Source organism: Bos indicus, chromosome 2, assembly GCF_029378745.1.
Source record: "Bos indicus isolate NIAB-ARS_2022 breed Sahiwal x Tharparkar chromosome 2, NIAB-ARS_B.indTharparkar_mat_pri_1.0, whole genome shotgun sequence".
NCBI lineage: Eukaryota > Metazoa > Chordata > Mammalia > Artiodactyla > Bovidae > Bos > Bos indicus.
Genome location: NC_091761.1, coordinates 102,564,431 through 102,577,623, shown reverse-complemented (window position 1 = coordinate 102,577,623; position 13,193 = coordinate 102,564,431). Strand labels below are relative to the sequence as shown.

Sequence of the window (13,193 nt, the reverse complement as noted above, 5' to 3'; positions counted from 1 at the left end):
TAAAGAAAAACATATTCCTTTTTCAAAGAGATGATTACTCTCTTTGAGGAAGGGATGTAGGGATGAAATGATATGCCTGATACTTGCTTTAAAATACTCCTGGGGAAAAATATAGATGAAGCATGATGCAAAATCTTGAGAAATGTTGCATCTGGGAAATGGGTAAATGGAGGTTCTTTATATAATTTTCTCATTTTTTTGGCATATGATTGAAAACTTTCACAGTAAAAAAATTTCTGCTTTGCCATTTAAGGTCCTGTGACCTTGGGTAGAACATTTAATCTCTCCTTGTATTCTGGTTTCCTCAACAGCAAAGCAGGGATAGCTGTGCTATGTGGATTGAATGGAAAAGGGTCAGTGCACAGTGCAGGGCCTGCCACAGAGCAAGCATTCAATAATTATAGATTATCATTAGTAACGTGCATGGATATGATCAGGGGAAATATTTTCCAACCACTTACCCTCTCACTGCTGGTTTGAGTTCCTTTCTGATCCCTAAGTCAGCCTTATGTTATGAAAAATGAAAATGTATACAGACAAATGTTAAAGCTGATGCTTAATTCTAATTGAATATAGCTCTAACGACACATATAATCTCAAATGACAGACATAACTGAGAATCAGTCATTGAATGATGAGAGGAGGGAGAAGGGAGAAACTTAGGAAGGCAAATATACCACGAACGATGTTTGCTGGTTAACACACTTTATATTTAACAAAATAGTTTTTTAATAATATATTATTTTACACATCAAATATTGTTGCTAGAATCCCCTTTTTACAGTTGAGTGTTTAGTTTTTTTTTTTTTCTCACTAGTTTTCAGGCACACCATTTTTCAAAGATTTTAGAAAGTGAATCGTTTTTTAACAGGCATCAGCTGACAAACAGGATGTTGATCCCTTATTTAAACAGAGCTGTAGTTAAAGCCGAGAACCAAAGGCAGAGGAGATGTAGGAGAATTGAGGTGACAGGGTGGCTGCAAACAAAGCTTTCAAAAGGAAAAAAAAAGATTAGGAAGCAACAGATGAAGCCAGAAATCTGCTGTTCAGAGTTTGGAGAGAATTTCTCAATGACCTAGGTAGAAGGAAGCTGTAAAGTGTTTATCAGTTGATGAGAAATTCTGTCACAGTATCGGTTCATCTCTCCCTAAAGGGGCAGGGGAGGGGTGTGGGTGGAAATGTCAGTGCTACAAAATCTTAAAGGAAACATCTTGTAGTGAGACACTGTGAGAAAAGAAACATCCAAGAACAGCAAAATAATCCCTCTCTTTGGCTGGTAACAGGCCGCTGAGCAGCCTTCATTCTGCAAGCCCTCTGAAGAGAGTTTCTTTATGGGTATTATACTCCATTCTTGAAAATTCTTGCAGTGACTATCACTGAGCCAAGACTTTGATGCAAAACGCCTGTACCCTGCCTTGCCTGTTGCTCTTTCCTTCTGTTTTCTAAAAAGGACAGAGTAACTCCTTAATAATAGATGGGGTACTATGCTACATGGCTCTATTAATGATGTTTCTGGGTTTCAAACCTTATTCCTGTCATTTATTATTATTATTTCTTTCCAAGAGTGTAGATTTTTGAAGCTGGCAATAGGCAACCTCAGGGCAAAGAAAGCTCTATAATACATCTCTGTCTAGACATATACTGAAGTGTGGAGTAGTGCCTTTACTTTGGAGTGCAGGAATAAATCATGCAGAATTGTTCATGAATGATTCATGACTGTCTATATGATGTTTCTGGGGTGGTAACAGAAAAGCACCAACCTTGGTGCAAATTGGTGTTCTAAGGAAAGGTGGCTTGATGCGCTCCCTCCTATGATGCTGGCCTGATATTTGTATCATAACACAAGTGCAGTGTGTGTGAGAAGTGTCAGGTCCAACTTGTCAACACATTAATTTTGGAAATGGCAGTTCTTTCTTGATGATGGGAGGTGCTTCCAGGGAGGAGAGGCTTGGCAATTTTAAAGGAAAACCCAGTGGGTGAGACTAAAGAGATGTATGCCCGGAGGGCAGACCTGTGACCGTGTTGTGATGGGGCCTCACTCCCTTTGGATCTCAGGGCTTCTGATCCTGCCTGTCCCCAAGGGCTCGGAGGCTCCCTAGAGCCACAGCCGCAGCCACCTCTTGCCTGGCAGAAAACCACTCTCTACTGATTATTCTAGACCTCTGGTTCTCAACCAGGTGAAATTCTGCCCCCTCCCATACACCTTGGGGACATTTGGCAATGTTCAGAGACATTCTGTTATGACAATTAGGGGCGCTGCTCTTGGCATTGAGTGGATAGAAGACAAGAATGCTGCTCAACGTCGTAAAAAATGCACAGAACAGCTCCCAGTGACAATTGTCTGGCCCCAAATGTCAATAGTGCTGAGGTTGAGAAACCTTGCCCTGGAAGGCAACACTCCGCTGTAGTTATGGCCAAGCCCAGGTAGGGGTGGGAGCAGAAAAGGACAGAAAGTCAATAATGAAGATAACCTTCAAGGTTCCTCAAGGACCCTACCAGATCTGTGTCAGGGTTTTCAAGACAGGAGAGTGAAATAAGCGACTAGCTACGCTGCGTGGTTTCAGAACAGCTCAGTGTGCACTTGAATCGAGGTGGCATTAGATACCCTGTGTGTTTGTTTGTTTTTTCCTGTTACTATACTAGCAGCATTGCCAGGGCAACCTTGAGACTCTTCAAAGGTTCACTTTAATTGCTTAGTATCTAATATATACATTAAAAAAATGTTCAACAAATGGAATTGTATTGTGCAAGACCCACTCTACCCTAATCTTTAATTTAAATCAGCACTTAAGGTGGAAAGAGTGTCCTGAATCTGTGTTTTAGTCAGATGGCTGAGTGATCATTAGTATAACATGGCAAACACAGTCCCGAACCAGAAAAACTGCCTGTATACAAGTACTGGCTCTCAGCCAGATCTGAACTCAAGAGCCAGAAGTGTTCAGAAGGCTTCAGATTCACAGTGGGGCTGTTCACCCTGGTTCTGGTATTTATCGTGCCAGGTGACAGAGTGGGTTTAGCGTGTGTTTTGTTATAAGCTGAACTTAAATTCAACATCATGAGAAAGCCTAGAGTTTAATGTTGCAGTTTTGGATACCTGTCTCCCTTTGGATTCTTTAGTCAAGCTCATGGTATTCCTCGCATATTAGTTTTTGATTGGCAGTTTCAAGGTTTTGTGAATGAAATGTGTGGGTTGTAAGAGTCGAATTGTGAGCCCTCACATAATGCACGGAGCACCAGTTTCCCACCCAGCCCAGCAGTGGACCCTCTCAGTGCCCATCTCTCTTCTCCCCTGCAGGGCAAGATTCACTCAAGGGGAGTGACTGGCTGAATGTTTTTGCATCTTCCTAATCAGGAACGGTCCTTACCCTGATACTGCTTTCCGGAAGCTAGTATGACACAATTTAAAACCTTCCTGTGCAGTTAAATCTGGCCCCTTAGACTCTGAAGAGGAAAAAAGGAATTATTACAAGAGAAAAATGCCATGTTTACAGAAGAGTAAAAGTGGAGTAAGTCGGTAGATGGTGAGCTGGCAGGCCAGAGGTGTCACCAGAGAAGAAGCCTGTTCAAGGCTATTTCTTTCTTTTTGCTCCAGAAATCCAGTGGTCAAGTCACCATCAAGCAAGGATAATTACAAAAGCGGTTTCAATAGCTGTATACTATGTATATTTTGTATAGCAAGAAAGAAAGAGAGAAATGTCCTCTTAGTAAAATATTCACTTTTGTCAACCCTAAAAGGTTTTGCTGGTGACCCTGTTGTAGCTGGCAGGAGTTTGTCTGTTTTGTCTTGTTTTGAACATGTGCTGTGTGGAAGCCATAGCCTCATCTCCTAAGAGCTCATCGTCGGGTGGGAATCGGTTCTACACAGTCTGCTTGCCTTGGCATTCGCGTTTTGAACACTGAGCAGGTTTCCACCAGTCCCCATTGTGACAGTGACAGATGTTACATTCATCCACTTTCACTTCAATGCCAGCCGGAATGATCGTCGTTCCTGCAAAGCAGTTTGGACCTGAAACACATATATAAGCTGATGAGTTCATTAGGTCTGAGAGACTCCCCCTTTTTTTTTACCCTCTCCCACCCCAGTTAAAAAAAAAAAGTCCAATCCCCAAAGCCATGAATGAGTAGGTCAGACTACTCTTACCCTCGTATCTTTAAGGAGTTTTCTAGTCATCTCCCTTAAATGCAAGCTTTTAACTTCTGTCTTTCGCACAGAGCTCTTATTCCACATATGTGTCATGCGTTAAAAAAAAAAAAAAAGTAACAATGCTCAAAAAAGAAAAAAGGTCTTAATATCTATTACTGAGTATATGCATTTTTCTAAAGTAAGATATGGATTAAAGTCTATTTGCTTTATTCTCTGAGTATTAAGACTGCCAGAGTGTCCCCTGGAACCTGAATGAGGGTCTAACATGGTTAGCATCACTGTCTGTGCCCATGGCCTGGCCTTTCCCTTCCCAGAGTAGGTATGAGACAGTGAACTTGCTCACTCCCTGGTTTCAGCACCTCCCCAAGCCCAATTCCTGGAATCCCCAGCTTGTTTCTTGATAATAATGAATAATTCATGACAAGATGATTTATTCATGTCCAAAACAAACTTTGTTAGAGGTTCATTTGATTTTTATAAAAGGAATTCTTTTAATCTGCTGGCTATCTAATTTTTTTTTTTTAAGAATTACTTAAAGAGTTGGCTTTTGAAAGTCAGCAGGAATTTTACTTTTTTCAGATTCAGAAAAGCTTTGCTCAAAATGTCACTTGCTTGTTATAGATAAATGTGTTTAAAATTCACCAATCTTTTTTTCTTAACTTCTTGTCTTTTTCCTCTTTCTGTTACTTTCCTTTTATTTTCACTCTCTAATTTTTGTTTTCTTTTAAAGGTTTAAAAGAATGTAAAAATGCCAGTGTTCAGTATGGGTGATATTATTTCTCCCATTCAAATGGGATAAAGATTGCTTCCCAAGGTGCAATGAATTATAGTGGGGTAGTACAAATTGCTCTTTCCTAGAAATGATTTGGTGTAAACCTCTGGTGTACATATTTAAATACAGAGAGAGGGCACTGAGTTGTGTCTACTAATGATTTATTCGCCCAACATTACTGGCCACTTGCCATAACCACTAGAGAGTAACATGGCAACACACATCAGCATCAGCGCCCTACTTTCACTTTCTTATCACTTGATAAGAATTTATGAGACGATCTTTACTATGAAGTAAATGAAATCAGGGCTGATTTGTAGTTCACTTCATAATTGGAAACTTGCCTTTCTAAAATAGTAATTGTTACATTATTTCTCACCCAGAAGTATTTAATATGCCACAGGTTTAATCGCCCTGGTTTCAGAGCTCCTGGAGCTCAGTTGTGCATGTGCTCGCCAATGGTGTTTGTACACCTATGCCTTTCCTTCACTCAGGTGGACAGAATCTTGGGGTGTGTGCCTGGGTGTGAAGAGCCAGTGAGAGTAGGAGGGATATAATGGATCCACACTGGTAATTAAATGGCTTAGCAAACTGTGCCCTCACCCAGGAGTGTGCTCCTTGGTAAGATGCTATGGTTAAAAGCTCTTGGCCATCTTAATTGCTGATTACTTAAGGGTCACTGTATCAATTTTAAGGCTTAGGATTTAGGTCATGGTTTGATAGATTGATCTGCCTTTGGAACTACACCTCTCTGGAAAAATTCCACACCAAATCATGAATTTGTTCTGTTATTAGAGAACTTGGGAAAGAGATATTTTCAGTATGTAGCTGGTTTTCCCATGGCTGCTATTGACAGACCTCTCTCAGTCTTGCTGGTTCTTGGCTGGATAGGGTCTCACCATAGCCACACAAGCTTCAGAAGATAAACTAGATGAACACTAATTCCTGGTTTCCTAGAACCAGCCCAGAGGAACCAGTAGTTTCTCTCTCTCCACTGCCTGATATCTAACCAACTGTTTTCACCCTAATTGAATACTTTTAACTTTTCCAGATAGGAAAATATTTTTTTTCTAAACAGTGGTTCCAAAACAAAGAAGTCCATGAAACAGAACAGATAGAAAGGTAGAATATTATCCAGAAAGAGTTTTTCCAACTTCATGAAAGGATTTGGAAATCTGTCAGTAGAATCTTAACTGTGTGTGTGTGTGTGTGTGTGTGTGTGTAGAGTCACACTACTGGCTCACAGTGGGTAGGTACATCTCAAGAGAAAAAGGCAGGGAGGGGTCTTGGTAAAAAGATTTCTGAAAAGTCATCTTGCTTAGAACTCTGGTTTTCATGTCTGCCCCCTTTCAGCATATATTGGTACCATACAATGATCAGATATTTGATCAGACCATATACATCATTTCTTAAAAGTCATGTAGAATTCCTGCATTCTCAGCTCAGGAAATATTTTTTTTTTATTTTTAATTGAGGGATAACTGCTTTACAGTATTATGTTGGTTTCTGCCAAACATCAACATTAATCACCATAGGTATACATATGTCCCCTCCCTCTTGAACTTCCCTCCTCCCCTCCTTCCCCTTCCCACCCCTCTAGGTTGTTACAGAGCCCCAGTTTGAATTCCCTGAGTCATACAGCAAATTCCCATTGGCTATCTATTTTACATATGGTAATATATGTTTCCATGTTACTGTCTCCATACATCCCACCCTCTCCTTCCTACCCCCCACCATGTCCATAAGTCTGTTCTCTATGTCTGTGACTCAGCTCAGGAAATACTAATTGCTATTGATTGACAGAATACAAAGATGAATCTTTTGCAGTTTCCCAGGATTCACCAAAGTTGCTGCCTATAAATAACATAGTAATCTCTGGACAGTCTGCTTGGCAGCCAGGGGTATTATACCGAATCAAAAACTCCTGTTTGATCTCATTAACAGTGATTTTAGTAGCACCTATCTGAGAACTTCAGCTATAACTAGAGCAAACTTCAAGTTTGCTGTTAATAGCCTTATCTGCTTAAAAGTAATTTAGGTAATTGTCAAGCACAATGGTTGGCACTATTTAGAAATTCTTCTGGTCTTGGCCCTTTCTCCTTAATGTTGGTGACAGTAAGTACTAATTTGCTTTCAGCATGCGAGTATCTTGCATGAATACCTCAAAGAAGAAATCTATGTTCCTATATACTCTCTTACTTTGGGGGTTGGGTGGGTGCTGCTTTTCTTTTGTCTTGGTTTAGGTGAAAGAATAAGTCTTAGAGTGACCTTAATGGCAAAAGCAACAAATTTTAATGCAGAAAACTTGGAGAGACTCCAGAGGGGAATAGTGAAAATGATTAAACTGAAGGCTGGCAAATAGGACCTTTGAGAAAAGGTTAAAGGGATTGGAATTATTTAATCTAGAAAGAGAAAACAGAGGTATGACTCAATAACTCTCAAGGAATGAAGGCTTATTATGTAAAAATGGTGACCAAATGTTCTTTCTCTCTTCTGACACCTGGAATAAGAGGAAATGGAGATGCATTGATTCTTAAGGAATTGGAAGCACACACACACACACACACACACATAGCTCAGAGAACTGAGAATTAAGTGTGGCAGTTGCCAATAGTGTGGTGAGGTCTTTTCTTTCAGAGATCTCAAAGAACATATGAGGTTTCATCTGTCAGGTAGATTGAAATCATCAGCTCCTTGAAAATACGAACTGAGTATCTGTTAATTTCTGATGGTCCAGGACTAGTACTGTGTCTTACAAATATTAAAAAAAACAAAAAACAAAAAAACCCAGTATGTGCGTGGTTGGGCTTTCCTGGTGGCTCAGTGGTAAGGAACCTGCCTGCTGATACATGTTTGATCCCTGGGTTGGGAAGATCCTCTGGAGAAGGAAATGGTAACCCACTCCAGTATTCTTGCCTGGAGAATCCCATGGACAACGGAGCCTGGTGGGCTACAGTCCATGGGGTCATAAAAGAGTTGGACATGACTGAGTGACTAAACAACAAATATGCTTGCTTAGCTGAATGCAGTAGTATGAAGTAGCTAGTTATCTACTGGCAGCAAATTACTTTCTGAAATTTCAGATCATGCCTAAGATATATAGTTATCAAGCCTCACCCCAGCAATATAGAAATATTTATTAATTAATGGAAACAGTGAACATCTGCTTGACTATGCCAAAGCCTTTGACTGTGTGGATCACAAGAAACTGTGGAAAATTCTTAAAGAGATGGGATTACCAGACCACCTGACCTACCTCTTGAGAAATTGGTATGCAGGTCAAGAATCTACAGTTAGAACTGGACATGGAACAATAGATTGGCTCCAAATTGGGAAAGGAGTACATCAAAGCTGTATATTGTCACCCTGCTTATTTAACTTCTATACAGAGTACATCATGAGAAACGCTGGGCTGGATGAAGCACAAGCTAGAATCAAGATTGTTGAGAGAAATATCAATAACCTTAGATATGCAGATGACACCACCCTTATGGCAGAAAGTGAAGAGGAAATAAAGAGCCTCTTGTTGAAAGTGAAAGAGAAGAGTGAAAAAGCTGGCTTAAAACTCAAATTCAAAAGATGAAGATCATGGCATCTGGTCCCATCACTTCATGGGAAATAGATGGGGAAACAGTGACAGATTTTATTATTTTGGGCTCCAAAATCACTGCAGAGGTGACTGCAACCATGAAATTAAAAGATGCTTACTCCTTGGAAGAAAAGTTATGACCAACATAGACAGCATATTAAAAAGTAGACACTTTGCCAACAAAAGTCCGTCTAGTCAAAGCTATGGTTTTTCCAGGAGTCATGTATGGATGTAAGAGTTGGACTATAAAGAAAGCTGAGTGCTGAAGAATTGATGCTTTTGAACTGTGGTGTTGGAGAAGACTCTTGAGAGTCCCTTGGACTGCAAGGAGATCCAACCAGTCCACCCTAAAGGAAATCAGTCCTGAATATTCATTGGAAGGACTGATGTTGAAACTGAAATTCCAATACTTTGGCCACTGGATGCGAAGAACTGACTCATTTGAAAAGACCCTAATGCTGGGAAAGATTGGAGGCAGGAGGAGAAGGGGACGACAGAGGATGAGATGGCTGGATTGTATCACGGACTCAATGGACCTAAGTTGGAGTAAACTCTGGGAGCTGGCAATGGACAGGGAGGCCTGGCGTGCTATGGTCCATGGGGTTGCAAATAGTTGGTCACAACTGAGCAACTGAACTGAACTGGGAACAGTTATAATTTCCTAATCACTTACTTCATGCCAGGAATTTGTCTCATTTAGTCTTTCCAATAGACCATATAAGATGCATGTACTTATTCTGAGGACACTGAGCCTCAGGAATAACTTGCCTGAGCTCACATATCTAAGAAGAGGCATCAATGGGACATGGACTCAGACCTGACCTGTAGGAAAGAAGGTGGAGTCTCGGAGTGCACTGCGATTCTGAGCTTCTGATGAGAATTTGGGAACTTTGTTGGCTTTAGTATTGAGGATACATATTAGGTTAGAAACTTGATGGCTAAAAAGAAGTAAGGCTATTTTCCTATAGATCTTTGTCAGATCTCTCAAAAATTTACTAGTTTTATATTGGGTATCCATATTAGGTTAATGTATCTATATAGTTGCCAGAAAGCTTAATTCATGTAAAAAAGAAATTCCTCCTGGAGCAGATGCCTGGACACAGAGGCTTTGGCTTTCTTTTGATCTGCAGTGAAGTTCCCATTGGTACTGGAGGTAGACCAGCTAGGAAGGAGAATGAAATTAGACTTTGACTCAGGAGACCTGGTTCAAGGTGTATTTCCATGATTGATCCTCTACATCACTTTAGGCAAGCACTCTATGATGCAAATATGGATGGAAGTCCATATGGTCAAGTTTCAGAGAGGATTCATAGTTTAGAAAATGCAGTAAGATTGGAAATGCAATTTATATCTTTACTGGGGTTTGGAGCAGGACGGGAAGAAGAAAAAGCAGGCTAAGGATTCTGTTCTATGAGAAGAATTTTCCATGAAACACATTTTTTTTTCTATTATCCTATACTTCTCTAAGCACCTATTTTGCATACCTAAAAATAAAAACTGTTTTGCAAACATTTTTTCATATTATTCATAAGAAATCTCATAAGGAAGACCAATATATGGAATACACAACAGCAGAGCTTCTCTGGTGAGGTGGCCATGGGGATTCTGGAGTTCTATCATTTCAGCAGGATTTTTTCCTAACTTACCACCAAAATCTTGCAGCGGTATCCCATGAGGCATCTGCATAGAATATCTAGTGATGGGAGAAAAAAGCATCTAGAATGATTTCTTCCAGCATCAGTAATCTAAGGAACCAGAGAATTAGAAGGGATTCTGTCATATTTGAGATTGTAAGAACTGAGCAGATGTGCTCTGCTGCTGAAGTTCTCTTTCTTGATAAGCCCTGAAATGTTCCTCATAACAAGTGTGTAGAGAGTATATGGAAAAGAAAGTCTGTAGCTACTCAGACCACACCTCCTAAGATCTCTGTTTGCTTATGATGTTAAATATCACTTCTGTTGTAGAACAAATATGTAACCTGAAATCCATGTTCTCAAAGAGATACTCTCAGAGCTGTGGAAGATGGTAACAGAGAGTTTGACCAATGGGTTTGTGGAAAGACTGTGCGTGGGGACAGGGGAAGAGGGGGGAGGGTATGACCCATTGAGGAAATTAAAAAGCCAGTGGGGTTACAATGATAAGTGCAGTGAGAAGTGGCTGGGAAAACAGTGATACTTTGGAGCTGGGGGCACCTATTGGCTTGCAAGAACCATTGTTAAATAGTCAGGAATTTTAAAACCTGCTGATAGTATCTTGGTAGCTTGAGATTAACATATGGGAAGTACTTATGCCAGTGAAAGCAGCAAATGCTAAAAGTAAGAATTTTAACTGCTTCTCTCCCCACCTGAAAGCCAAATCATGTAATCATCTATTACTATATCACCAGGTTAGGGCTCAGGATTTACGGCCTTGTTGGACATGTTAAAAAGTTTGGTCTTTATTCTAAAAGCAATTGGAAATGACTGAAGTATTTAGGGATTTGTGTGTCTGTATGCATGTCAACATCTGTGCATATGCATGCATGTATATGGTCATGAAGTAAAGACTAATTTCATAAACTGCACCAGTGTACCACATGATTGGTCTGCAGGGCACCTATCTTTGGACTATATGTGATATGTCTTGATGAATGTAGGGACCTTTGAGATTGCATACAGAGTAGAAACTTCACATGCCCGGGCACTAGTGAGATGGTAAAAGCACATCATTATCTCCTTTGATCTAAGGCTTTAAAAGTACTGCTAAAATGCTGGGGTAGTATTAAATTAGCATTGGTAATTAACACATTGGCTTGAATTAACTGATTAGATTATCCCTTATAGAAAGTAAGATCCTAAGTAAGATCTATGAAGTATGCAAATTGATCTGGAAGAAGGAAAATGTTGGAAGGAGGGAACAGGTAATTTCTAGGATAGTTTAGTCGGAGTCCCTTAGGGGATGAGGGTCATGTTCTAGCTGATGGAGATACTGGGCTATTTGGGGAAATGGAAGATCCTATCAGTCAAGCAATAAACTGATCTTGGAAAATTCAAGCATAAAAAGCACTAATTAAGCTTGTATCTAGAGAATATCCAATATAGCCAAGCTTGGAGATAATATAATCGGTTGTTGTTTAGTCACTAAGTTGTGGCCGATTCTTTGTGACCTCATGGACTGCAGCATGCCAGGCTTCCCTGTCCTCCCAGAGTTTGCTCAAACTCATGTCCATTGAGTCGGTGATACCATCCAACCATCTCTCTGTCACCCGTTTCTCCTCCTGCCTTCAATCTTTTCCAGCATCAGGGTCTTTTCCAGTCAGCCCTTTGCATCAGGGGGCCAAAGCTTCATTGGCGCTTCAGTGTCAGTCCTTCCAATGAATATTCAGAGTTGATTTCCTTTAGAATTGACTGGTTTGATCTCCTTGCTGTCCAAGGGACCCGCAAGAGTCTTCTCCAGCACCACAATTTGAAAGCATCAATTCTTCAGTGCTCAGCCTACTTTATGGTCCAACTCTCACATCTGTACATGACTACTGAAAAAACCATAGCTTTGCCAGATGACCTTTATTGGCAAAGTGATATCTGCCTTTTAATACACTGTCTAGGTTTGTCATAGCTTTTCTTCCAAGGAGCAAATGTCTTTTAATTTCATGGCTGCAGTCACTGTATATAGTGATTTTGGAGCCCAAGAAAATAAAATCTGCCACTATTTCCATTTTTCTCCATCTGTTAGCCATAAAGTAGATATAAACAGTAGCAAGGACCAAAATCATGCCACAGATCTGACCCAGTGAAGACATACCCCTTGGGTGCAGACATAGCAGCCTCCTCCATCAATATTCCCAACCAAGGATCCTGGATGTTGCTGTGAGATTCACTGGCAGAGCTGGCTCTCTGACAAGTTTTGCCAGGATTGAGATTATGTAGTTCTTCTTGAAATCACTAGCTCTCAATGGAAAGTAAGCAGTGGGTGAGCCTGGAGACAGAGCCTAGTGAAGTCCTTGCACCATAGCTGTAAGAGAGCCTGGGGCATGGATACCTGCATTGTGGCACTTGTAGCTTCTCGAGGGAGAGAGAGGCTTGCTTCATATATTGAGGATTCCCCAGTCACAGGAAGGAGGCAGTTCATTTCTGATGCTAAAATGGACTGGGAAAGGAGTCAATGAGGGCAGACTTCATGTGCTTCAACATTTTTCTGGGGCTGACTGCCAGTATGTTGGTCTGGCAACCAGGTTAACAGAGTAAATATTAAGAACAAGACTGCTCTAACCATGAATGATACAGCGTTAAGACAGAGTTTCTGCCCTCACAGAGCTGACATTCTAGCGGGGGATGAATCAGACAAACAGTAGAAAAACATACAGGACATTTCAAGTCATTTTGTGCTGTAAAGAAAATAAGCAAGGCAGTGTAGTTGAGGACCTAAAGTCAGGAAAGGAACATTCTTCTGAGTTTACAGAACATGTTTTATACGTCTTTGTAGAGCTGTGAGATGTCATCATGAATCCCACTGCATACGTGAGGAAAATGAAGCTCAGAGAGATCAAGCCACTTGCCGAAGGGCAGAGAGCTAAATGTTGGGAGAGCGTAAATGCCCGTCGTCCTGTTCTGACTGCTTTCCTTGGGCAGAGGCTTTTTAATGTGTGCTATCACTTACTGCAAATGTCAGCCAGAATGATACCCTCTCCTGTTCCTGACTTCCTAGCTTGC

At 40.7% G+C, this 13,193-nt stretch overlaps 1 protein-coding gene across 1 annotated transcript in view; it reads right to left on the bottom strand.

Moving 5' to 3' along the window:
* Positions 1-688: 688 nt before the first annotated feature.
* Positions 689-13,193, bottom strand: part of VWC2L (von Willebrand factor C domain containing 2 like) — a 213,461-nt gene continuing 200,956 nt past the window's right edge. Inside the window, exon 4 of the mRNA XM_019985486.2 lies at positions 689-4,006. Within this exon, the coding sequence (XP_019841045.1) occupies positions 3,858-4,006 (149 nt within the window). The 3' untranslated portion in view covers positions 689-3,857. The remainder of the gene's footprint in view (positions 4,007-13,193) is intronic.